Here is a 26,767-nt window from a genome sequence, read left to right on the forward strand (position 1 = left end):
TGTTTTACAACTAACCAAGGTAAAACATCTGAAGATGAAAATGAAAGCGCTTATGTTTTACTCGGACTTTGTGTTTTTATTCATTTAAGTACCAGTCCATATAAAAACCAGACAAACTTTAAAAAATGTGATGCATGGTATATCATGAAATAAACTTTTACAGTGTAATTTGGGTTGGACTTTATTAAAAAATGATATGTTTAAAATTTCAAGGAATTTGCTTAAGTGGTTTAGTAAAGAGAGCATTTTAAAGTATGCTGACTTTTTTCTGCAATGCCTGTTATTTCTATAGTATACATAGTAGCGTTGGGTTTAATTTTTTACAAAGACCAGATACATGCTAACAAGATATGTGTGTAATACATTCATTTAAATGATAAACTATCTATTTCATATTAAAATTCCGTGGGCTCTATTACTAAAAGATTTTTACAACTGTCTAAACAATAGGAGTTTAATCCTGAAGATTATCTCCCTTTGTGGAACTCTTCTGAATTAGAAACAAGATTCCGTCCATTAAAAATGGCAGACGACTGTCATCCAAATTATGCATTTAAAAACAAATGCAGTTTTTCTGCATTTTCGAACATCACATGCGGATTATCAGCGTTTTTCCCATCTGAAAGGGAATTTGTTCAAATTTCTGACTGTGCAAAAGATGTAAGCGGGCATCTTAGATCTTTAAAACTTGGACAGGACAGCATTCCATCTGAGGGACATTTACTTCTGCTCAGAATTGGATTATTTCACCTGTTCTGAATAATTTTAATATATGCCCTAATCATCGTGCAAAACTCGGTGTAAAATGGAAAAGAAACAGTGTGAAGTGTTCATATCCAGACCATTCTCACAATGGAAAGATGGAACGGCCTGTGACACCACAAATGTCTAGATTCATCCTTGAGCACAAAGGAGAGTTAGTGCCTGTTGGATCAGGTTAGTTTCAGGATAATTCACTCTCAATTTTTAAAAAAAAAAGTGATGGTCTTTTAATATTACCAGGATCAAATCCCCCAGGGGGTCTATTTTTTTAAACTCTCAACACTGTTCAAGATAAAATATTAATTTTAAAAATTGTTTTCTCTAAATCAAATGAAGGGCTTTCAAGATTAATTTGTGCAGATTGTGTTAAGATTAATTACAGATGTATAGTTTTATGTAAATATTGTTGTTATTTCAGAAAATGCTGTAATATGCTCTCAATATATTTACTTATATCTTTTTAAATTTTTTTAACCTTTAATTTAATAAGCAAATCTTGCCACTAAATTAACTTCAAAGTCTTCTTTTACTGTCCAGGCATTTGTCGGAGATGTAGATTTGAATTGTACAAGGAGATGGAAAATTCGAACAAGATTGAGAATGAAGTAAGATATGAAAAGTTGACACAGCAATATAAGAGGAATGGATATATATATATGCAATTATTTCATTTATAGTTTGAATGTGGTTAAATTAGATTAAATTGGTTGGATACATTAAGTTTTACATGTAGTTGTTAATTATTATATTTTACAGTTACCACCAAAGTGTACACATCCAGATGTATTGACACCAATAAAGATTGAGGACACTAAGGAAGTTAATGTAGATATGGTACACATGGATATTTTTATTTTAAAATCATCAGTGATGATTTATTTTATCCTATATCACTGTATGTGTAATTTGGTTAAATCACTGACAATCAAGAATATGCATATAAAGATAATCAGCTTTCCTTATTTTTGATTATGTATTTCATGATTTTAATTAGAACCTGATTGATAAAATAATTGTGCATTTTAATTGAAAGTTTTATTTTTATACAGGAAGAAAAAGATGAAATTTGGAAAACTGATGATCACCTGGAGATATTTTCTGATGAAGATTCAGTGGGTGTAAGTATCTGTGATGACTATACTTGAACTGATTACAACTTTGGTCGTGGTGTACTTATAAAGCATTGCAAAATCAACTCATCATTTAATTAACTTTTACTATCAAAACACTGATAATTTATTATATGAATAAAATGTACGACATAAATTACTTGTTTAATTTTTATTGGGCAATATTCACTTGACATGTACTAACAACATATTTATGATAAAACCTACCAGGTAAATGGATGTTAGTTTAAATCAGGTTAATATATATGTATGCAACTGTTTAAAATTTGTTAACAATGTTGACTAAATTACACTTATTCAGTAGTTGTAGTAAAAATATAGCTCTAGTTATAAATTTTTGGTTGTAAAACTGATTTTCTTAATTTTGACAGCTTCTTGGTTCTCAACCATCATCACAATCCTCATCTTGGAGTGAAGAAAATAACAACATTCTAGATATTTTCAATAAGGCTGTAACTTTGCTTGGACATGGGAAGATGAGCCCACTTAAATTCAAAGTACATCAGAGGCTGGACAGCCTTAAGCCCTCCACTACAAGATTGCTTAAGAGAAAAGCCACAGAAGCAGTCAATTTAGTTCTTGAGAGTATGTTTTATTTCTTTTTTGTAACACAGTTAGTTATATAATGCTCTATTAAGACTCTCTCCCCCCCTCTCTCTCTATCTCTCTCTCTCTCGCAGACTCTAATAGGACTATCTCTCTCTCTCTCACTGACTCAGACTGTTTGTCTTTCTCTTATTGGCTCAGACTCTCTCTCTCTCTCTCTCAGACTCTCTCTCTCTCTCTCTCTCTCTTTCTCTCTCTCATATATTTTAACTTTGAACTGATTTATATAATATCCTATCTCTCTGTGAATCAAGATTCTCTCTCTCATATTTATTTTAACTGATTCATATAATATCCTATCTCTCTGTGAATCGAGATTCATTCTCTCTCTCTCTCTCTCTCTCTGAAATAGTAGTAGTATCTCTCTATCTTATGGTGACTTTAGATCTGTCTTTCTTTGTCTCTTTTTCTTTCTCTCAAAAATTTTATTCATTTATATATAAAATCCATACTAGTAGTAGTACATGTATATCTCTATCTTACAATGGCTCGATATTTGTCTCTCTGTTTCTCTTTGTCTCTCATATATTATATTTGTGCTCCATATTTACAGTTTTTATTTTTTTATTTTAGGTATAGCTCCAGGACAGGGAAATGAATTGTTAAAGCTCATTCATGAGCCAGAGCAGCAGCAAGAAACAAGCTCTAGCAAACTTGATCAACTTGTTGTTAAACTGTACTGTGAAAGCACAGACAAGGCTGTTAAGAAACGACTGTTGTCCATGATTGCTTGCTCTCATACAAAAAAACAGCTTCAGCAGATCATTCCCTCAGTCACCATGCATGCTATAAATGAGGCAAGGAAACATGCTGTTGAACATTCTGAAGGTATAGTAATTCACTTTCATCACTTGCACATGTATTGAATGTGTGTGTTATATTCATGCCAATGTGTGCTTTAAGAACATTATAAGTGTAATTCATTATTAGCTAGAATAATGATAAATATTTCTAGATTTTTTAATTCCTTAATTTGATTGCTTCATTTTGTGCCCAAATAACTTGTGAGTAAAAACATGTTGAGAATTAGCTTTGTTAATTACATTTAATCCATTTATTACAGGTGCTGAGGTTCCTAAACAGAAACCAGTATTTCATAAGAAAATTGATCTCATGAAATTGGACCATGCACTGGATTTTATCTTCAATCCAGCATTTCATCAGGTATCTATTAATTGTTTTGTATGTATCTTGCAGTTCTTTGCAATTATGTACCTCAATGTAATGATAAATCTGTATCAGGTCATGCAAATTAAGGTTTCACTCATGATTTCACTTTGTGTATGGCAGCTCTCTGTGTCTGCAAAAATAATCATGATTCTCTCTAACCAAAACCATTGGCAAAATGATTAATTAATATATTCATTTCAATTGAACTCCTTAAGTGCTATTCAATAAAATATGAAAATATAATTATAACATGTATTTCATGTATTTCAATTATAATAATTCAGATCATGAACGATGATCAAATAAATGTACTATAAACCAAGTATTATATCCTTGTGTGATAAATATTCCTGAGTTCCAATGATTGCATAAAGTGGTATGTTACCATTTAAACAAGTTTATAAATATATTTGCGGGGATTAAAGAGGTCATCCCCCCCCCCCCAAAAAAAAATGATGGGGATAATAATTGGTTTACAGTAATTAAACAATAAAACATGTGCAATTGTAATTTTTGCAATTTCATTTATGCATGAACTCATAATACTTTAAATTGTGTAATTAAATATTGATATTACATGTGTAGCAGAGCAAAAAAGTGCAAGACCTAACTAGTATATATAACTTATATTAAACAGGTTTCCTCTGTTGGTACTAAAGAGATGAGACTAGAGGATGGCAGCATTGTGTCCATTCCAGAGGTGGTCAGAACAGTCTGGCACTAAACTCTGATCAAACTCTATCTGGCATATTGTGAGGAGACAGAGTTTATTCCTCTGTCTAGGTCTACATTGTTCCATTATATTCTTCGAGTTTGTCCCGCTTCAAGGCGCACAAATCTAAAGGGTCTGGACAATATAACAGCAGATGGAGAGAGCTCATATGATGTGCTTCTATCAGTAGTTGCAGGTTTGTAAAGTTTATTTTTCATGAAAGACAATACTGTATATAGATTAAATTGCTAAATTCTCCTCAGCTCCCTGTAGAATTTATACCATAGTTCTTTGATATTGACTTTTTACACTTACGGTATGTGATGGAAATGTCACCAATCAAGGGAATGCTAAATTAATGCACATGTATCTGTAACAAATTCTCATAACCAAAAGCGTGTTTCAAACAGTAAAGACATTCATATCCTCTACTCTTACGGTGATTATCGGTAATATAATTACATTACAACATGTATTATGACTTCATTATGTACTGTATTGTAGATGTGGAAAAGTACATAACAGATGGATTATTGCTAATGGAACTGAAGGAATGCAAAGAATCCTTGGCATCCAGTAGAATTTATATGAAAACAGATTTTAAAATGCATTTGAAACAGGTATTTAATTGCAATGTATTAAAATAAATGTTTTATTGCTGTCATATTCAATATGACTGTTACACTTTATCAATGTAAAATTAAGTGGCAAGTTTAAATGGGACTTTTTTAAATAAAATATAATATCAGATTTGATCCATTTTTGTTATTCATAATGGACTTGCTTTACTGAGGTAATTTAATTTAAATCAATTATTTTTTCTCGTTCAATGCAGACTGACCACTGCAGTGATCATTACATTAACCATGCTCTAAGTGATCCGCTTGACATTCAGTTCCAGCAAGCATGTACTGACCACCAACATGATGTTGGTTGCGACCGCTGTCAATTACTTCCAAAAGCAGTTTTAAATTTGAAGGAAATCCTGAGCAATCTCGCAGGTAATTTGCTATTAATGAATAATTCTTATCAATTTGATAAGATTTGAAAGTGAAACATGGCACTGAGTGTATACTAAAAATATTGAATTTTTTTCGATTGAGTTTGATTTTAAAATAATGATTAATTTGACAGATCTTTCCCCCAACACCAGAGAAGAATTGTTTATGGATATTGATGCAGCGGTAACAAAGATTCTTCAATGGAAAAGCCACATAATTAGAACTATCAATCAGGATACTGCTAGGACACACACACTGAAAGATCTCCAGCCTGGTGATATTCTTATTATTATGGACTGGGCCATGAAATTCTTACCAATTACATTTAGAGAAAAACAGAGCGACTGGTATGGCCAGAAGGGCATAAATTGGCACGTGTCTGTGTGCATTTACAAGGATGAAAACTCAAATTTAAAGGTGAGATTAGTGAGAACAATTTAGTGTGGTAATTCTATGGCTATAGGATCTCTCATAATTTTTGATGGATTAAATGATATTGTTTGGCAATAAGTTGTATTTTTACTTTCCAAGCAGCCTTGCCAATGGGTTAATAAGCATGCACACACAATCAGTTCAATCTGAATAAAAGTCATGTACAATGTACATTTGCAAATCAATATAAAATGACTTACAATGTAGTGATGCATTATGAAATCATGCATGCAGCATAAAAATACACATTGTTATATAAAGAATTTTAGGTCTACTTAATCTTTTAATGCATTACAAACTCATGTTAAGTTTTTTTGTTTTTTAACGTAGAACATTCGCTCACATGTTGGATGGAGTGCGTCAAGACTGGTTAGCGGTTGCCTGTCTTTTGGAAGACACACTTCATCATGTGAAACTGCAACTTCCCAGTACAATAAGGGCATTTATTCGGAGTGATAATGCCGGGTGCTACCATTACGGCAATCTATGGCTTGCCATACCAGGCATCAGTAGGCGCACTGGTAAATAATTTTTATTTATCCTCCAAGTCATATATTAAAAATATATATGCATTTGTAACCTAATAACTGACACAGCAAATGGATTAAGTATAGTAAATGCTTTGTAGATGAATTAATTTTATGAGTAAGACAGGCAGAGAGAGAGAGAGAGAGAGAGAGAGAGAGAGAGAGAGAGAGAGAGAGAGACCTTTATTGAAGCAAGGCATCATGCAGTAAAAAGTTTACTTTCTTTACCATGAATACTATATATATATATATATATTTATATATATATATATAATTCATTTCAGGAGTGTTCATAGACCGCTACGATTACAGTGAGGCCCAAAGTGGGAAGTCCTATTGTGATGCTAAAATAGCCCACATGAGAGGGAAGTTTAGCAAAGTTGTTGCATCAGGATATAACATCCTTACAGCAGCCAACATGAAGTCTGCCATAGACCTGTATGAAGGAACAACTGGATGTCAAGCAGCACATGTTAAGCTCCAGGGATTTCCTCCTTCTACAGCTAAGTGCCCAATAAAGGGCATAACCAAGATTTCAAATGTCAAGTTTGAACCAAAGCATCTAACAACTTGGAGGGCCTTCAATATTGGCATAGGCAAGCAGTTGCCTATTGAACATGAAAACAATGTAAGTGTAACAATGTATGTGCAGCACTAAGCACACAGATTGTTTTATTACAGTACACTGAAATGTTTATAATGACATCAAGCTTTAGAAGTCAAACCAGTTCAACTACTCTTACATTTTTAATTAATGCAATTCAAACATTAAGGAAATCTTTCAAATACATGACTAACCACTGCATGTTTTAATTATAGGACCTGGCAGAATTAGAAATTATATCTGATTTTGTTTTGAAATCTGGATCAGTTGGGCACATTCAAAACCCCAAAGAGAGCAATGATGTTGTTGATTCTTCAGATGATCATGCTTTTAATTGTCCTGAAGCAGGATGTACCCAGATCTTCACAAGATACAGTGAGATGCAAAACCATTGCTTAATCGGCAATCCCACTTACCAGCTCCAAGCAAGGTCATCTTATGATGATATAAAAATGAGATGGATGGATGCATGTTGTACACTATCAGAAGATACTCTGAAATACTCTAAAACCGGAGAAGGGGTCACTGAGCAAGTGTGTGTGCAGTCTGATATGGGTTGGGCTTTGAAAAAAGAGAGAAAAAGTGATAGATTCTCAGATGACTTGAAATCATATCTTAGTGATATATTCTTGCAAGGAGAGAGTAGTGGAGCAAAGGTACATCCATCAGTTGTCGCTAAAAACATGAGAGTTGCTAAAAATGAAAATGGAGAAAAAAGATTCAGTGCAAACCAATATCTGGCTGTTGGTCAAATCTCATCTTTTTTTTCAAGACTTTCTGCATTAAAAAAACATCCTCCACAGATATCAGTGATGATGATTTGGATGCAGTTCTTTCAGTAGGATGGACATAATTGACTGAGATAGAAACATTACTCATTTTGTGACAAGGACTGAAATTGTTTGATACATACATGTATATAACTTATGCAAAGTGTTTTTATTGTGACAATATCTGTAGATTTTAAAAGAAAGCTGGGTGGTTAACACATTACTCATATTATCATTTTATCATTTTATATCTTTATAAAGAGCTCTGCCCTTTAAGAATACCAGTGAATACTATTTTACAATGACCTCAACCATCCAGCCCTGTTAATTCATTCTTGTTTTATGATAACATGGTATCATTTCAATTGAATTGATGTACAAGATTGTGTGTAATGGGATGAGGGCGGTGAGCAAAACTCCATTTTTAACGAATAATCTACATGAACAGTCTCTTCAGATATTATGTACGATAATAAGTACAATTATTGTCTGATAATGATTGCATCGGTTGACCAATACACCACTGGGTAGTAATTTAAATACAATGTACATGTAAAATTAATACATAATTGATACTTTGACCAAAAACCATGCTGATATGTTGAACACCATGTATTTTCATATGAATATCATCCTCATAGTTCCTACTTGCTGAAATTCTCCTGAAGAACAATTAAATATGGAAGCTGAATTTAATTTGTTTTTCATATTTTCTTTAATAGGATTAAATAGCTCAATCACAGGTATAATAATATAATTAAATTCATGTCAAGCAAAAAATGTACATAGGTTATTAAAAAAAATACTGTGCCTAATGGATTAGATAAGTTTTTCTCCTTAATTGCAAATTATTTCAAGAAATATATAAAAATGAACTGAAAATCTTGTAAGACAATTGCTCTGCATGATTTAGTGATCGATGTGTTCAAAATTTTAATATTTGGCTCATGATTGAAAGCGCCCAAATGTAAGGTATTGAACAGATATCACATTCTTACCATCACCTGCATATCAATTACCTATTGGTCTATTCAGGTGTGCTAAGTTAAACAAATTGTTCAAATGTCAAAAAACAGACAGTAAATGGTCTGACAAACCACTGGTAGTTAAAGAAAATGAAAAAAGGGCAATTTAGCAAAATTCACATTTTCGCGATTCTATTATATCATGATATTAGAGGTATTGTGACATAGTATTGATACATTTCCTTAAGAAAATATTATGCATAGTTTAAAACAAATGACCTTGAACTTGCCTAAATGACCCTGGGTCAAGATGATGACACACATTCAGATCTTTTGCAATCTTTGACAAATTGTATGAAGTGAAAACTCCCCCAGTTTCTATTCACTGGACACAAATAATGCACTTTTTCTTCAAGTGACCTTGAACTTATCTAAATGACCTTGAGTCAAGGTCTTGTCACACCTCGGGCCATCAACAGTTTTTGTGTGATATAGAAATTCCTAATCATCATGTTACTCCAAAAGAAATATATGGATCAGACACTTTTTATTTAAGTGACCTTGAACTTGTCCACATGACCTATGGTCAAGGACACAACACAACCTTGTTTCCTACAAATATTATAATTGGTGGGGAAAAAAATCTTTTCATAACATTTATCTGATTTATGCAGTAAAACTTCTAAAAATTGTGTTCTTAGAGGGATTTGTTTGTATTTTCAGTATAAAAACAACCATTTTTTGTTGCCTAGCAACGGGCATATAAAAGAAAGAGCCCATGGAAATAAAAGTAGATATAATTATTTCATCTCCTATATATTCATTTTGAATATACTTACCATGCATATTTATCTGACTTTTTTTGCTTTACTAAATTAAAATTGACTAAAAACTGCTTAAAACGCTGATTCAGCAAAATTTGAAAATGACCTATCTTTTGAGGATCGGTAGAAATAAATTCCTTTATCTATTTAATCTATTTTGGTGATGATTATAGTATATAATATAATGTCTTTAAGATATCAGATTTTGTTTAATCAAATTGATTCTTAAAGATTTAATTTTAACATCTGAAATGGTGATAGTATACCAAAACCATAGAGCAAATTCAGCTCCGTTGCTAAGGGAACTATCTTTAACTGATTTCCATAGTAACGTTTCATGAATTTAATTTTTATTTTACATACACTATATTTGGACCATAAAAAACCAGTATGTGAAATATCATCATAATCTGAGAACCTACATGTATCACCTTTTGTCTGAATTTAATATGGACTGGTACTTAAGTTTTCTATATATATATATATATATATATATATATATATATATATATATATATATATATATATATATATATATATATATATATATATATATATATATATATATAAAGATTAAGTTCAATGCTCAAAGAAACAGAGATAAAAGTCGTTTGAGCATTGGACTAATTCGTTGTGGGTTTTTTTTATCCCCGGTACCAACAAAAAAGTTGTATTGAATCTATTCTTATCAATTAAAACATTTTCAAGTAAACTACAAAATGCCTGCACAAGAGTACTTGCTTACACCTTTGGTATTTTAACACATGTGTGATGATGTCCGTAAGGTGTAATTGAATTTTAACTGATTAGTTTTTATTATGAAATTAATCAAAAACCTACTTTCATTTTCGATAAACAAGTCTGAAATAGCAAAATGAGAGTAAGGTCGTGGACACGCTTTGGCGGATCAAAGTCAGGGATAGTTTGCATCAAAATATATGGTTGCAATGAAATAATATTGAATGGTTACGTAAAGAGTAAATATATTCACTGTGAGCCTATTTGGAGAATACATAAAAGTCAAGATTTGACAAATGTTGAATAAGTCAATTCGTTTCTCTAGTGGGCGATTTTAATTTTGATTCACATTCGCTTGAGAACTTTCTAGATCGTGGTAACCAAGAACGCGGATTGCTTAAAACAGTGCGACATTTAAGGTAGCTCGCGGGTTTACTGCTTGCGAGAAAACCTACCCTGAAAATTTGTGCGCGTGATCGATAGGTTTCAGAGATTTATTTCTAAAATTTATTTGAGATTCGTCTTCGTAGTAATAATGTTATCGTGATTCAAACACATTGTCGCTGATAAAATCAAGCAACGCCATTTCAATGAAATATATAGTAAAATGCACATCTTAATCGAAAACCGCATTTCAAAACTGTGCTCCAAACTTTTAAACGATCTAGACGAACTTAATTTTACTGAACACAATAACAGAAGAGATAATTTTGAATCAATTCATAAAAAAAAATCATTATGTGTTCTCGGCCAATTTTTCGTAAAACAACTTTAAAGATTTAAAAGATTTCACAAAATCCTATATTTTTATCATGACGTTAGCCCGACGTCATCAATTACTTTCGTCTGAGAACCAAATATGAAAATGCGCTGGTTGACCAGACTAGCTTATTAACACATATTAGAACATGCAAACCTAATTAACATTATTATGAATGTTTTCAAATGCATAAACGAAATAAATGTAAGGTTGTGAAGAGAAGAAACATGGCTACTTTTCTTTTCAATGAGTCAGTCATGCATTCAATGCAAAAATAATTACCATACAAGTATTGACATATAAACATTCGATAACTAGCTAAAGCCAAAATAATTTTAATAGTTAGATCGGTATTTGAAAATACAGAGTTCATTATTGTGAAACGAGCGAAGTTGATGCATACGGTTCAACTTATTTACAATGTACTTGTCTATACATAAATTAGATTAAAGAGTTCCAACGCACACTCATACCTTATAGAACTCAATGCGACAATGTATGTCATCTTTAAATTTTTAGCACTTAATTAATATGTTTTACGGTGCGACCGTTGGGGCGAGCACAGCATGTGATCAAACAATGAATTATAATAAATTAATTATATAAAATTAACAACGTGAAATTTGAATGCCAAAAAATAAAACATACCTATTTTTCAGTAAATTTTCATTATTCATAGTTTATAAGATTTGTTATAATTTATTTATTTATATGTAGAACAATAGTTTAATCTCAGATACAATGTTGTTAAATAATAAAGATTTTAATATATAAATATTCATTGCACTGCATCTCCTCTTTTAAAGTGATTGTGATTATGATTGATTGATTGATTTCCCCCTTTTTATTTGCAGTAGACATTTTTTCTTAAACTTACATATAAAACTTGACTCATCATAGAGCTCCCCCCATGCTAAATTTTTTTTCATTTTTGTCAATTTATACATAGAAAATCGACTTACCATGGATTTGCCCCTCCACTTAAAAAAATAATTAATGTTTAATTTCATTTTTAATTTACGCTTAAAAATATTTGCTTATCATGTTAAAAGAACATGGTGTTGTTTCCCCCCCCCCCCCCCCCCCCCCCCCGCATGTAATAAATGAAAGTGAAAATAAAGAAACCATTGAACTGCTAAAGAGCTGAAGGATTAGAATTTTCATGATTTATGTTTGTTTTTGCTTGCAAAGATTTTTTGGATGAGGCTGCCATCCACCCACCTACCCCCTTTAAAAAAAGGCGCTGCTACGTATAACGTTACGTTTCAGGAAATTACCGTAATTATAGTGAATAAAATATTTGTGAGCATTCATCCAAATTAGTGCAATTTACAACTGTTTCCTGTATCTAAAGAAATGTCCTTATTCGTCAGCTGTTCTTTATCTTAGCCTTTGCAAGATTTTAAGAGGATTTTGGTCATTTCAGCAGATTTACAACAACTTCAATTAGAGTAATTTCCCCTTATCAGTGCTTATTGTGACGTCAAAGCTGACGTTGGTTAAGTGTCGTCTTACTCTTTAAAACTCCCCTGAGAAATAAAAGTATGCGAAGTATACTGTTTTATTTACTTAAAAAGCATGATGTTCTTAAAATTAGACATCTTATAAGCTTTTCAAAGGTTTTACTTTGATTCTCGGGAGAACGTGATGTTGGAACGTGAGGTTGGAAACCATTGGTACTATGAATTGTGGGTCAAAATTTACTGACTCCGAAAAAATATATCGGATCAATGTGTAAACGTTATGACGTCACACGATTATTTTTGATTGAAAGTGTACTGAGGTGAACTTTAGTGGTAACATTGACTGTATGTCGCTTACATCGTTATTGTTTTTACTGTCTAAATTTGTCTTGCTGATTCTCGTGAGAGTGTGAAGTGGTAAAAATTGCCATGATTACAGGGACGATTAAAACGATGCATTACTGGTCCGATTTACTGACGCCAAAAAAATCCGTTGAATGAATGTGCAACTAGTCCGAATTTTCTATTCACACATGCCTTGCCGGTAGAGCTCGCTGCAGCGCCGGCGAGCTGCGCTCGCTATTATAAATGTTTGTATAAACTGCAATTTATCTTTTTAAAATATTTAATTTTATGTTTCTAAAGATCATTTGTTATTTCTAAAAAAAATGTATGAGTTTGCTATGACGGTCAATTCTTTACGTCGAATCCTATTGTGACGTCAGCAAACCCGCGAGCTACGTTAAGTCCGGACATGACAAGATCCGGGCTTTTAGCTACCATTTCCGTTGGACATAGCTTACTTTTGTTTATATATCTTGGTGGGACATTTTACTTTGATCCTATCATGTCAGCATGAATGTACACATTGCTCTAGTTTTCTTATAATTGTCTCTCAAATATCAAAATCCCATGGATTCAAAATCCTATGAATGGCCATGTTGGGATATTTTATCCCAGAGGATACAAAGTCCTCTAAATATATCACCTTGATTGATTGTATGTTGGGGTTAACTAAACACTTATGATTCAGTTGTCTGATCATATAGGCTAGTAAAAGCAATATTCAAACAACCAATGTATTAATTATCAGATAATGTCATTATATCCATCTAATGAATAACATGTGCTAAATTATATGTACCATCAATAACATATTATTCTTGAAATGACTTAATAGAGCTTATAACAATAAGATTTAACAAATTCTGAGAAAATAAATACCAAAAATTACCAATTCTATTGAATATTAATGAAAATATTTCTGTTTATGTAAACCTATATACACTCTTACTTTTCACTGCTGCAAGGAGACTCATTTTTGTTTTAAATTTTGATTGATTGATATGATTTGATTTGATACTGTACATCAGGTGAACCGGCATGACCCAAGGAACAAGAATATATATGATTTATGGGCGGGGATCTCAACTGTTTTCAAGATATTTGGGCACTTCCTGTTCAAAGGGGGGGGGGGAGGGGTCATGACCACCCTTGGGGCCCATGACCTATATACTGTTTGATGCTCCTTGATACAAGGAACAAGAATATATTGGGTTTAGGGGTGGGAATCTCAACCGTTTTCGAGATATTTGGACACTTCCTGTTCAATGGGGGTCAGGCCAACCCCCAGGGCCCATAACTTACATACCATTTGATGCCCCTTAACACAAAGAACAAGAATATAAGTAGTTTGTTGTTGGGGATCTCATAGGAATTTAATGAGATATTTAAATTAGGGCACTTCCTGTTTCAGGGGTAGACGGAACCACCCCCATATGGCCATAACCAATATACCATATGATGCCCCTTAACACAAAGAACAATAATATAAGTAGTTCGTGGTTGGGGATCTCATAGGAATTTAATGAGATATTTAAATTAGGGCACTTCCTGTTTCAGGGGTAGACGTAACCACCCCCATATGGCCATAACCTATATACCATATGATGCCCCATTACACAAGGAACAAGAATTTATATGGTTTATGGGTGAGGAGTCAGGTTTTTTTTAAATATTAAGTAATTTCCCAAACCTGGGGGGTTGGGGAATATAGATAGTCCCCAGAGATCATATCTATAATGTACCATGTATTGACCATAATTAAAACTCAATTTATTTAGCATTTGAAAAATCCATGTCAATATCTTTAACTGTTTTCAAGTGATAACCACTTACAATATAGTGTATAATTTTTCCCTACGGATTCAGTGTTAGACCCCACCCCTATTTGACCCCCAAAACTATGGTTGCCCAACCCCAATTCAAAAACAATAAATTTTAAATTTAAAACAGGGTATGCAGGCCTATCATATTCTAGATCTAGAGTTGTGTACAACTCTGTTCGTGCAGCCATCTCTGAGAAACGCGATGTTCAGATCGAGGCAAGAAAGAAGAAAAAGAAGAAACCGCTTTCAAAAACAATGTCTCCAAACTTCTTTTGGGAGACTTAATTACAAAAGGTACAATGTAAACAATTATTTTTATATACATACAGAAGGAGAGTTTATTAATACTCCCTCTTTGGTTACATGTGTAGAATGACCACCACTTTTTTTTAAAGAATATGTTTCTTTCAAATGTAGTACAAATGTAATTACATGTAAACAAATGTAGTTATTATAGTATCAACCTTAAAAACCCAAGTGTATGTATCCTGTGCAAAAGTGATATTTAAGATGTTTTTACATTTAGTTAAAAAATCATCTCCCTTCTTTCATCAATACGTATACATGTATGATATGTAAAGGTACACTTGACCTTCAAATAACATCTAGCTACTATAATTACGGTACTACTATTGAAACGAACAAGAATCAACATATTTTTACCCTTTTATTGTATATATGCGTCAAAAATGTAGAAATACATGTAAAAATTGAACATTTTTCATGAAATTCTTATATATATATCCATCTCCAGCTACCCTGGTGTGTTTGAATTTTATTTAAATTAAAGGTAGGCATATCATACTTGCAGGTCCTACTGTTTATCAATAGGAGACTAGAAACCAGAATAGATAAGATATTCACTAAATATGATTGTTAACTTCCATTTTCATGGAAACAAAAAAAAAACACACACATGCAGGATGGCATGTCTAGTTGTGAATAAAAATGCTACAAAACATCCTATTTACCAAAAAAGAGCAATTTCTTAGCATCAGTGATGATTATTTCAAATATGTGTAAGAAATGACCCAAGAAAATTGCCACAAGTTTCATAATATTAGGTAAAATATTTCAAACTATAAATGCTTTTTCTGACAATCAAAATACGGGGAGTACGTGTAATACATGTAAGAGTATTTATAAGTGATTTGATGCTTTTATCATGGTAATATTATGTACATGTATGTATTACTGAATAAGGTTTCTTATTCAAGGAGGTTGAACAACAATTGATGTCTAAAAGATTAAGTTAATATGTTTTACTAAAGGAGAGCCCCATGAATCTGTGTTAAATAGAGGAGGGGGAAATGGTAGGTTCACTTAAATGGCTATATTTTTCTTAAACCTCAATGGAATTGGCAATATGATGCATATTTTTTCTCAGAATTGCATAAGCTTTCTAATTTCATCTTTTTATAGAATTTTAGTGTAAATTAAAGAGAGCAAGTCAGACAGTTTTGGATAATAATGGGAGTAACTTCCTCCTAAATTATTTTTTTTTAAATAAAATATGTTTAAAGATATTAATTGTTCCTCTTGAGTTGGGAATTGTAACTTATTTTTAAAAAAGTGTTCATCCCACGGGTACTAATAATTAATACTAAGGAAGTTTTTGTCCCATGCTTTTCCTTTATGAAAAAAGTCATTGCCCCATGCCTGTTAAATAAACTGAAATTTATCATTGTGATAAATTTAAGGTCCTCAAAAATTATAGCTCATACAGCCTCAACATATTAGATTTGCTAATTTGACTTATATTGGAATCATTATTATATGATTGACATTTATTAGTCAAGATTGTTTTAAAATATTTACTGAATGGCGGATCAGAGGCTAGAAGTTCAACCCATTAATTTCTTAAATAACATTTATTTATTATGCAGTTGTATTATGTTGGTCTCAGTGGTACTTTTATGAATATTGTGAGGTTATACTACAAACACTTAAATGTTTATTCAATAGTTATGTTACATATTAAATTTTTCGAATACTCTACTCAACAATGCTCAATGAGCTTAAATAAAGCTCTGAATACATACCAGGTACATGTATTTTTAACCAGTGAACCCTAATGTTCAACAACTCTCTCTCTCTCTCCTCTCTCTCTCTCTCTTTCTCTCTCTCTCTCTCTCTCTCTCTCTCTCTCTCTCTCTCTCCTAATGAATGATTTTGGTTTGTTTCTAAGTTAATTATGAACATGATTATATATACCGGGTATGTTCTCTTTCTCTCTCTGAAAATTTTTGGCCATAGGTTTTAAAGGATTAATTCTGATTTTTAACTTGCAGTTACCTACATGTAGTACTTAATTATTTCTGATCGACTTCTTCTATTTATTGACAAGATGTTTTAGTAACTAAAAGCCTTAATTGTATTTATGTTACTCATTATTTACTGAGTTGTTGTCTTTCTGGGCAGTCATATGGTATATCATGTACATAAATTGTTGTTTGACAATACGGGTATTAAAATGTACATGTAGTAGTGTGACAAGGACTATATATTCATAAAAGCACAATGTCTATTCTAGATGATGTAGATATACTAGCTGGCAACCTATGAAAATATGCCCCCATGTACTTCATGTATATATTAACTCATTTTATTAGCAAACAGCAATTAGAACATGAACTAAGATGGCAAATGGATATCCACATTAAATACTCCTAAATTAAGAACATACAAACTATCAAAGGAAAATTTTTGCCTAGAAAATAACATCTCAATGAACATTCCTAAACATATTGTTAGCTAGATCAACAATGGCACAGTTTCGGTGTGGGTATACGTATACTACCCCTGAAAATAGAGACTGCACAATTTCAGGGTGAACTTGTCTAGACTGTCAGTGCACATGAAAACTCTGTAGACGAAATACATGTAGAGGACACATTCAAATTTCTTCTAAAATGAACTTAGATTACAATCTCAGAAAAAAACTATATCAAATTGTTATTTTTCCAAATATTATCTCTCTAATTTCTCTAGTTTCTAAATTCAAACTCTCATTTGTAATTTTCCAAGACAAGCTGCAAATTTTATTCATTCTGCATTTTAATTAAGACAAATTAAGTTCTTGCCCATGCATAAAATCATAACTCAGTGTTAACAGTGTTAAATAGGTCCAATGGGCAGGTGTTTGATTTATGTAATTGTATACTACTCAGTTGTAAAAGATACACATGTCACAATAATAAATGATTTACTTACTTACATATAACTAAAATCATTCAACGGACTTATATACATGTAAATTTGAATTAGTTTGGTAAGACTATCTTAGATGTCCAGCTCATTCAATTAAGTTATTCAAGGTTTTACAATCATCATAGCTGGTATATGATATATTACATCAAATTAATAATTTTGGGTAAAAATATGCTTTGCATAAAGACATTAATAATTGATAATTTTATACACATGTATAATATTTTTGGAAGAATATAAGTTGACATATTAGTTTACTTTGTAATAGGAGTAGTAAAATAATTTGACTATAATAACAGAAACGGTTCCTGAAAAAAGTCTTCACCCCCCCCCCCCCCCCAATGAGAGAATGCAACAGTTCACAGTCTATAATAGACATGATGCCAGACTATATAATGTTTTTTAAAATGTTGCCAATTGTACTAATGACAAAATTGAAATATGGATCTGTTCATATTACTTATAAATATTTCCTTAAAATGAAAACAATACAAGTGTATTTACAAAACTGTATTTAAACTTTATCAATATAGATCAATGCATATAGTTTTGTGAATGCAATGATTTGTATTACATTGACTATAAATGATAATCTACTCTTTCATCATTTCATTTCTTGCACATTCATTTCATTTATAATATTATTTTGATAACTTTTAAATATTGTGTCGATGTCAATTACAAATAAACTTTACATGTGCCAGCTGTGTACATGTAGCATTAAAAGTCTTTGTTGTGTTCATTATGAATTCCTCATAGATAAGTCAACTGACCAAGGAGACACATTCTGTGTATACCTAATTACTATCCTATTGTCCTAAAGCATCTACCAATTCACATGGCAGTATCTACAGGTGTCAGTCTGTGTATATTAATTAGCACCCTATTGTTCTACAAAGAATGGAGATATACACGTGTAAGACACGTGCGAGCAGATACCAGATTGAACAGAAACACGTGACACAGGTGAACTCGCTCGAGGCTAAAATGGGATGAAGAAAATAATTAAGAACATACATGTACTTACTGCTCATTATAGCAAAATTATTCCCCTCGTTTGTCTTCACTCCACTTCCGAGGTTTGGAAACTGTGAACCAGTTTATCAAGTTGCATGATAAAATGGAAATTTGGCACATACAAGGAGTGAATTGTGAATCTTCATATTAATTTTGGATTGTTTTTCATCCATTTTTAAGGTTCTGTGTTCTTATTTTTTTCTTTTTACTGGAAGTTCAGAAGCGAGAAATTTTTACCGAACACTTATCATTAAGGTCTTCCGTCTCCACGAAATCAAACACGGTTTTTATTACGTGAACTGGTGAATGTAAACATTATTAACCAATTTTGTTAACTTTAATCGTTACTATCAATATTAATGAATTAATTAATCAGATAGCTTTTGGCATAAGATATTTACGTGGATCAATGCGACATATATAAAGAAAATGGTAGTTGTCTTGCCAGTGAGACACCAACGTCCCTGGTTTTGCTAAGCCCGTTACAATGCCATCCCAAAACGAAGATTATTATATTCACATTTTGCCAAACAATACAAGTCTGCGTTAGTTTTAAAACACTGTTAATTATCGGGCTTCTTAACAGTCATGTATTAAACGGGATGCCACAAATTTGGGCTGATCATTCAATTAAATTATTTCGTGTAAATCCAAGTTAAATGCAATACATGCATGATTTTGAGAATCATTTTCAAGAATGAACAAGTGCTTCGGCTATAATGAAAAAAATATCATTGGTTTCTAATTAGAACATATAATTGATAACGAATTTCAAAGCTAATGCTAAGCTGAGTATCAAACAGTCAAACCGACAGTGACAAAACGCGTATCATTGACCGAACGGTCCCCCTTGAAAATTTCAAATATACATAAAGAAATATCGAAAATATACCTCTGACCCGGTGCGTCTTTTTACCCCAATAAACCCCAATGAACCCCAATGATACCCCAATGAACCCCAATGATACCCCAATGAACCCCAATGATACCCCAATGAACCCCAATGTTACCCCAATGATACCCAAATACACCTAATGATACCCCTATGATACCAAATGATATCCCAATGATATCCTAATGAACTTTGAAATATTAATACCCCAATGAAACTAAATGTGTGCATAGTTAAAAGATCTTCCGTGCAATCGTGTGAATAAACACCGTACATGTATATAATTAATATCAAGGTTTTTTTTCCTTTTTGTTTTTGTTTATTTTTGACCGAAAGTTTTCTTAATTCTTTTTTTAAAAACTATTCTTTAAAATTAAAATAAAAAATCCAAACCATGGCTGAATATTTAGAGGAGCTGGCAGGGTTTTAAAAAATCCACACTGAAATGGATGATATATTCAATTTGTTTCAATGTCAAATTTCTCTATAATTTTTTATTACTGTCCCAAATAAGAATTTAAAGCAATTGGGGAGCAAAATTAAAAAGCAATTGGGGAGAGAGGGGGTTATCTCATTCAACTTTCCTTTTTCTGCATTCATCATTTATTCGTAAAAACTGAAGTCTTTCTCTAATGAAAAAGAATCGATATGTCTCTTTTTCTTAAAGTTATGTTAAACTAGCACAAATGACCAAAGCTCCCATCAGGACATAATAACACAAACAATCTTCGAGTCAAATTTTAGCTTAAAAAATTCTAATAATTTCCCATCACAAGATATGGCCCAATCGGTGAAAAAAACGGCACGTAGTTGAAATTTCATTTGTGTAACATGTTGTTACATAAAATTCATTAAGTGTATCAATTATGAACATACTTAGTATCATTTGGGTATTTCAAAGTTCATTGGGGTATCATTGGGGTTCATTGGGGTATCATTGGGGTATCATTAGGGTTCATTGGGGGTATCATTGGGGTTCATTGGGGTTCATTGGGGTAAAAAGACGCACCCCCTCTGACCCCCTGGCAAACTAAAATGTCACTCCGAACCCAACCCCCCCCCCCCCCCATCCCCAAGGAAAAAAAGCTGGATCGATGCATTCCATGTCCATAGCACCGGTCAGGCGGTGATATACATAAATGTCCCTGGTAGTACTCTAAAACATCAAAAAGTAATTATTCAATTTTTGAATAAAGAACCATAACAAGGGGTGAAATACTCTATATTTTTAAGAATATATTATTCCGAAGAAAAAATTAGCTGTACTTTTATTGAATTTCAGTTTATTTCCTTTTTTATAAGATAGCTTTACCTTATATTTAAAAAAAAAAGCTTTTATAATTAAAGCGGGAGTGGCGCAGTGGCTGCGCGGAGGGCGATAGAAGTAGCACTATTGGACTAGCGTGAGATCAAATCACGCTCGCGGCACTGATTTTTCTCCAAAATCTCTTCATAACTATTACAAGTTTATAATTGAGACCAAAATTAATCACAAGCTAAGCAAGTTGAGAGAAAACAAAACTCTAGACAAAATCCACTGACTTGTGTGCTGGGTACACAATGACCTTCTCGATATACATGTACATACAAAACGACATGAACAGATATATATACAAAGCAAATATATAGGAATTGGTGAATAATATATTTACTAATTCAGCATCACAAATAAAGCTCTATGAAATGGAGTATTTACGGCATGAATGCTAGCAGTTTGATATTATAGAAAATTATTTGTTTTACTTACATAATATAACTATAATTAAGGCGACATATTTAATATTATTTTATTAATTTGTTTATTCAACATGCGGAAGAGAGGTTACGAGATCAACAGGAAGGGAATTACCTTAAAAAGCATTACAAAATAAATTCGATTTTGCAGTCAAAAATTAAAAAAATTGATATAGCTCTGATGTTTTGACGTATCTAGTTATTTAAAGTATTGTAGCTTTAGAAATTTGTATCCGTAATTATTTTGTTACAATCAAGTTTCTTTTTAGAGCCCCCCCCCCCCCACTTTTTTTGCAAAGTTATACCTAACCATTAGAAACATAGCATGATAGAGGGTTCAGCCCCCCCCCCTTTTTCTTGCAGGAAAGATTATTGTTCATAAATTTACCTTGAAAGATTGAGAAGTATGATTCAAGAGCATACTATGAATTTCATGATTTTGGAAAAATAAAAAAGTTCCCCCACGGATTAGGATTTCCATGATTATAAGAATTACATTTTTTCTCAATATTTCTGAGGATTAGTCTAGCCCCCCCCCCCCCCCACTTTCAATTTGCTTCCGAAGCCAGTGTAGAGGATTTTGGCTATTCTCGTCGCCTTATTTTTACCGATGATAACGATATCTTAAATGCTTGCATGGACAGATTGATGTTCATTATTCAGTTGTTGATTACATAATCTCCCTTCACACACGATTGACCCGAGACGATGGCACAGGTAAACTAACGAAGCTACTGCTCCAGACACGTGTGTGTCTGGGGGTATGTATACACATGGTACACGAGTCTGTATGTATACACGGGTACACGAGTCTGGTGAACAAAGAGGAGGTTTCACACCTCTAGACTGGTCAATTGATTTGTGTATAATTAGCTACTCAATTATTAACAGCTAAAACAGAAATTAAATTAGACTGTGTAAAATAAGCATTCATTAGCTAATACACGGATATAGTCCGTCAATCAGTGGTCAAAGAATCATGCATGAGACTATCAAAAAGAAACTAATGTTCAAAATATGCCTTAATTGTTACTTATCTTTTAAAATATGACAAAACTCACAATTCAGCAATTTAAAGCTTGTTTATTTCGGAAGTAATTACGTCCCTGGTCTTAATTTCTTGTCCAATAAAGAACACCTTTCTTTCGAGCGCTATAGTCAGCAATTTAACTCCAAATAGCTTAATTAAATTGTTATACTGACACTGAATCATTATTAAAACTGAAAGAAACTTTAACATATCTTGACAAAGGATGTAAATAAGTGTAAAATAAAATTTCATTATCGTATTTTCAAAGAAGTTACGAGACAAACTTCATCATGCGGCCATCTTGGACTTTCGCCTTGATCCGTTAATAATCCCTCGATTGTTTGTTAAAATGTGCATGCTATTTTGATTGTTATAAGTCCGAAATCAATATTAAAATGAATAATCGGGCAATATTGATGTAATTTCGGGCATGTAGCATCGTTTTTTACCCCCCCCCCCCCCAATTTAAAAACGATGCTACCCGCCTGAAATTACATCTCAGACTCATCCAAAAAATCTTGACAAGCAAAAAAAAAAAACAAAAAAATAAATAAAGGGGACATTGAAAATCTTCTATATCCTTATCCGTGGGGGAGGGCGGGAGCTGGCGAGGTATATATCTGTATCTTAAATTTCACTATTAAATTCCTTAATTAATACTTACATACTCCCCCAAAAAGTAGGGGGGGGGGCTCCATGATAATTCAATTTTTTATATGTAAACATGGTACATGTAAGCCCCCCCCCCCCCCCGCCGATGCTTCGTGCCTGAATTTTATGTCTCATACAAGGAATAGACCCCCACGTCACCTTTTACAAAACATATAAATTTATCAAAATCATTATTAATGTCATGAAAAAACATCCGAAAAATGTTTAAAAAATAGGTTTCTTATAACAATAGTGCCTTGATTGATTGTCAATTTGCTACATAGAATACACATGTGATGCAAAATGTGTCACACATTTGACTAAATTCATGAAGCAAACGTTAACAGGTTTCCGAATTCGGCATTTTTGTTCGATAAAATATGGGTTTAAACTCAAACAACAGTATATTTAGTCATTCAGTGTTGATAAGGAAATTAAAAAAAATGTTCATCTATCGAAAAAGCAATGCAAGAAAACAGTTTTCATACGATATTCTTGGTTCTCATATTTTAGTAGTTGACCCCGTGACGCCACAGTTCATCCCGCGCCAAATCGGCTTGATTAAAAATCGTTCTGAAGGTGTGAAATCGGGTTTTCCCCAAATACCTCGAAAAGTACTTAAGCGACCGCAGTAAAATTTTCAGGATGTTTTTACACATAGATCTCCATTATATCAAAAATTGACCGCACTATACATGTAGGTAGTCTAGATACCGTTTGTCCCTGGTATACTTTAAAGCAGTACTTAAGCAAGCAAATAATGAGAGAGAGAGAGAGAGAGAGAGAGAGAGAGAGAGAGAGAGAGAGAGAGAGTAAATGATTAATTCATATATAATTTCTTTTATAGGGAAATAATATTGTAACCAGTAAATTGAATTTTAAACAAAAATTTCACTTTTGTGTTATCCTAGAACCGTACATCGGGGATTTAATTACAGGTAACAAGTCTTAAACATCCGGGGATATAATTACATGTATATACAATACGAACCACCGCGGGGTAAGAATATTAATCAAGGTGACAGTCTAGCAATTTACGGGTTCATGTTTGCAACATTGCCACCTTTGGTCTTCTGTACTAATCTCTATGTATGTGCATGTATTTCTAAAATACACTTATTTGATCTACTGTTACTTACACGTATACAGGTAATATACACAAGTACAGAAACTCGCTCAAGCTGAGCTCGGTGCAACCAACCTATAGAAATAGCGTTTGTGAAATTTATTAAACTTAGCGACAATTTGAAGTCTTGTTACCTTCTTACATGTATCAAAACAACAACAATCACATTGAAAGAAACCCCAAACAGTCTCACTATAATGACCTAATTAAACTACAAAACTTGATACAGTTATTTTAGCATGATTTTGAAGTCAATATAAAACTTTTTTTTTTCAAATGTTATATTTTACTCTCTTTTATTTAAAAAAAATCCGTTCAATGGGTAACAATGCGGCGTAGACAATTGCCGTTATTGACGATGTGGTGATGTGGTTCTTGTTCTGTGCACCTGACTCAATGAAACATGATATGGGATTGTCTTAGTATTCCGAATTCTTTTAAAGGGGAGGGGGGGGGGGTGGTATTTAACAATCGGGTTCGTAATTCAACATAATTATTACACTCCAAGATGGAAACTAGAAACATCACTGGGAACATCAGTCTGATCAGAGTTGAGAAATGACTACATGAAGTTTATGAGCATTAGATATGAAAAAACGTCATCATTGGGTAAACATTTGGTTGCTTACAATCTGCATAAGGTATTTTTTGAGCGTTGCATTAGTACGGTACTGCACAGCAACAAAGGTCATTCTTATCTGCTGAGGTAAAGAACTGCCCCTGTTAGACGCTCACCATCTATACATCATTGTGCCAAATATTCATCTCTTTTCGGGATGGATTTTTTATACACTGATTTTAGGTGGGAAGCGCCTATGGTAATTACCAGAAAGAGCTATATAATATGTAATGAAATTATAAGTTCCTAAGAGATAGATAACAAGAAAGTCTAATTAGATGGATTAAAAATGAAGAACCAAATAATAACTATTAATTAAGGATTAGAATCTGCATTTTATAGCAAACATGCACCTACAGTATTTTTGAAAATCAACACAATACATTCTCACATGTCTTTAAAAGATTAATATCAGATGAAAACATGAAATGTTTGTACAGTTGTTGATCCAATCAATTACTATGAGACAGAGTTTAATGTTATGTGCAAATTAAGGTGAAATAACAAAAGAAAATAATTTATTATGAGAAATCATGAGAAAAATATCTGTGATATATGGGAAAATTTATCCTATGTGAAAAATCATGGGATATATCCCATTTTCTTTATTGTGTGGGATTTTTTGTCCTATATGGGAGAATTAATCCCATCTTTTAACAATTATGGGATTGTTTCTCCCACATGGGACAATTTATCCCACAGTACTTTTTCTCCCATGGGATTTTGGTGGGGTTTGAGATGGGATGAAAAATCCCACCAAAATCCCATGGGATTTTGATATTTGAGAGACAATTATAAGAAAACTAGAGCAATGTGTACATTCATGCTGAAATGATAGGATCAAAGTAAAATGTCCCACCAAGATATATAAACAAAAGTAAGCTATGTCCAACGGAAATGGTAGCTAAAAGCCCGGACCTTGTCATGTCCGGACTTAAATGTCGCACTGTTTTAATCAACGAAAAGTGTACGACGAGTTTATCATGCATCGCGGGCAGATACCTTGGATTGGAATTTTATTAATACAAAAAATTAATAAATATTTAATAAATAATATGGAACAATGAATGCAATTTCAGTATTAATGGAAAGAACTTGAATGAATGATTTTTTTTAATTCTTCAGTTTAGAAACTGATTATCAAAAATAATTATGCTCATTCTTAACCTCAAATAGCAAATATCGTTGTCTTGTGGGAAAAAACATGTATGTAGTGATTTGCTAAGTTATTATTACGAATATGTTATACAAATACAACGAATTAAGGAGATAAAAAAAAGTAAATCCATTTGTCCCTAGGACTTTCATATAACCGAGAGTTACTGTATCAATGTTTGTAAAAAGTGAACAAAATTTCAAGTGTTGTTTACTAATAATAGTTTTACACTTCGATTTACTTATGAATAATGCTTTTACAGTTAAAAATGTATAATATTTTACATGAATATTTTATTCTGTATACTAGTAACTGACACGGCTGGAATCATTTGTCATATGTCTCCAAAATAGTTTTACACAGTCTAATTTTTCAATCGTTTGCTTCTGTTACTATGGCAACCTGTCCCTTTAATGTTATATTGCTTTTTTTTATATACCAAAGGGTATCAACGTACGAAATGAATCAGTTAATATGTATGGCAATCGACTTTTGATATTTACAGAAAACGCTTTTGATAAATATTTATTATTAAAAGTTAAATATTTTCTTTAAAATAAACAGGAAATAATAAATAGCAATACCATTTAGACCTGCTGGCTCGATCGTCTTTTTTATCTGTTTTATTTCCTCTGCAAAAAAATGAGAAAAAACCATAAATAATCAATTTGTATATCCGTATATTTATCTCATTTTATCA

The 26,767-nt window shown here is 32.4% G+C and overlaps 3 protein-coding genes across 10 annotated transcripts in view; 2 read left to right on the top strand and 1 right to left on the bottom strand.

The window, feature by feature from the left end:
- LOC117683640 (serine/threonine-protein phosphatase 6 regulatory ankyrin repeat subunit A-like) overlaps positions 1-26,767 on the bottom strand; it is a 59,581-nt gene that overhangs the window by 12,210 nt on the left and 20,604 nt on the right. For 6 of the 7 annotated variants that reach the window (XM_066072897.1, XM_066072893.1, XM_066072895.1 and 3 more), the window contains one exon: positions 26,652-26,699. In XM_066072897.1, the coding sequence (XP_065928969.1) occupies positions 26,652-26,699 (48 nt within the window). The remainder of the gene's footprint in view (positions 1-26,651; positions 26,700-26,767) is intronic. The other variant, XM_066072899.1, reaches the window with a different exon arrangement.
- LOC105334572 (uncharacterized) lies at positions 320-5,792 on the top strand. Of its 2 annotated transcripts, XM_066072900.1 has the most exons (11): positions 320-936; positions 1,300-1,367; positions 1,519-1,596; positions 1,812-1,880; positions 2,264-2,477; positions 3,072-3,326; positions 3,562-3,662; positions 4,306-4,576; positions 4,885-5,000; positions 5,216-5,381; positions 5,515-5,792. In XM_066072900.1, exons 1-8 carry the CDS (start codon positions 861-863, stop codon positions 4,390-4,392), a joined length of 948 nt encoding a protein of 315 aa, XP_065928972.1. In that variant the 5' UTR covers positions 320-860; the 3' UTR covers positions 4,393-4,576; positions 4,885-5,000; positions 5,216-5,381; positions 5,515-5,792. The 2 variants fall into 2 exon arrangements, with proteins under 2 accessions (XP_065928972.1, XP_065928973.1); XM_066072901.1 differs by lacking the exons at positions 4,306-4,576; positions 4,885-5,000; positions 5,216-5,381.
- LOC136272201 (uncharacterized) lies at positions 6,138-7,786 on the top strand. The gene is made up of 3 exons (XM_066073415.1): positions 6,138-6,334; positions 6,625-6,968; positions 7,160-7,786. Exons 1-3 carry the CDS (start codon positions 6,157-6,159, stop codon positions 7,784-7,786), a joined length of 1,149 nt encoding a protein of 382 aa, XP_065929487.1. The 5' UTR covers positions 6,138-6,156.

Source organism: Magallana gigas, chromosome 10, assembly GCF_963853765.1.
Source record: "Magallana gigas chromosome 10, xbMagGiga1.1, whole genome shotgun sequence".
NCBI classification, from domain to species: domain Eukaryota; kingdom Metazoa; phylum Mollusca; class Bivalvia; order Ostreida; family Ostreidae; genus Magallana; species Magallana gigas.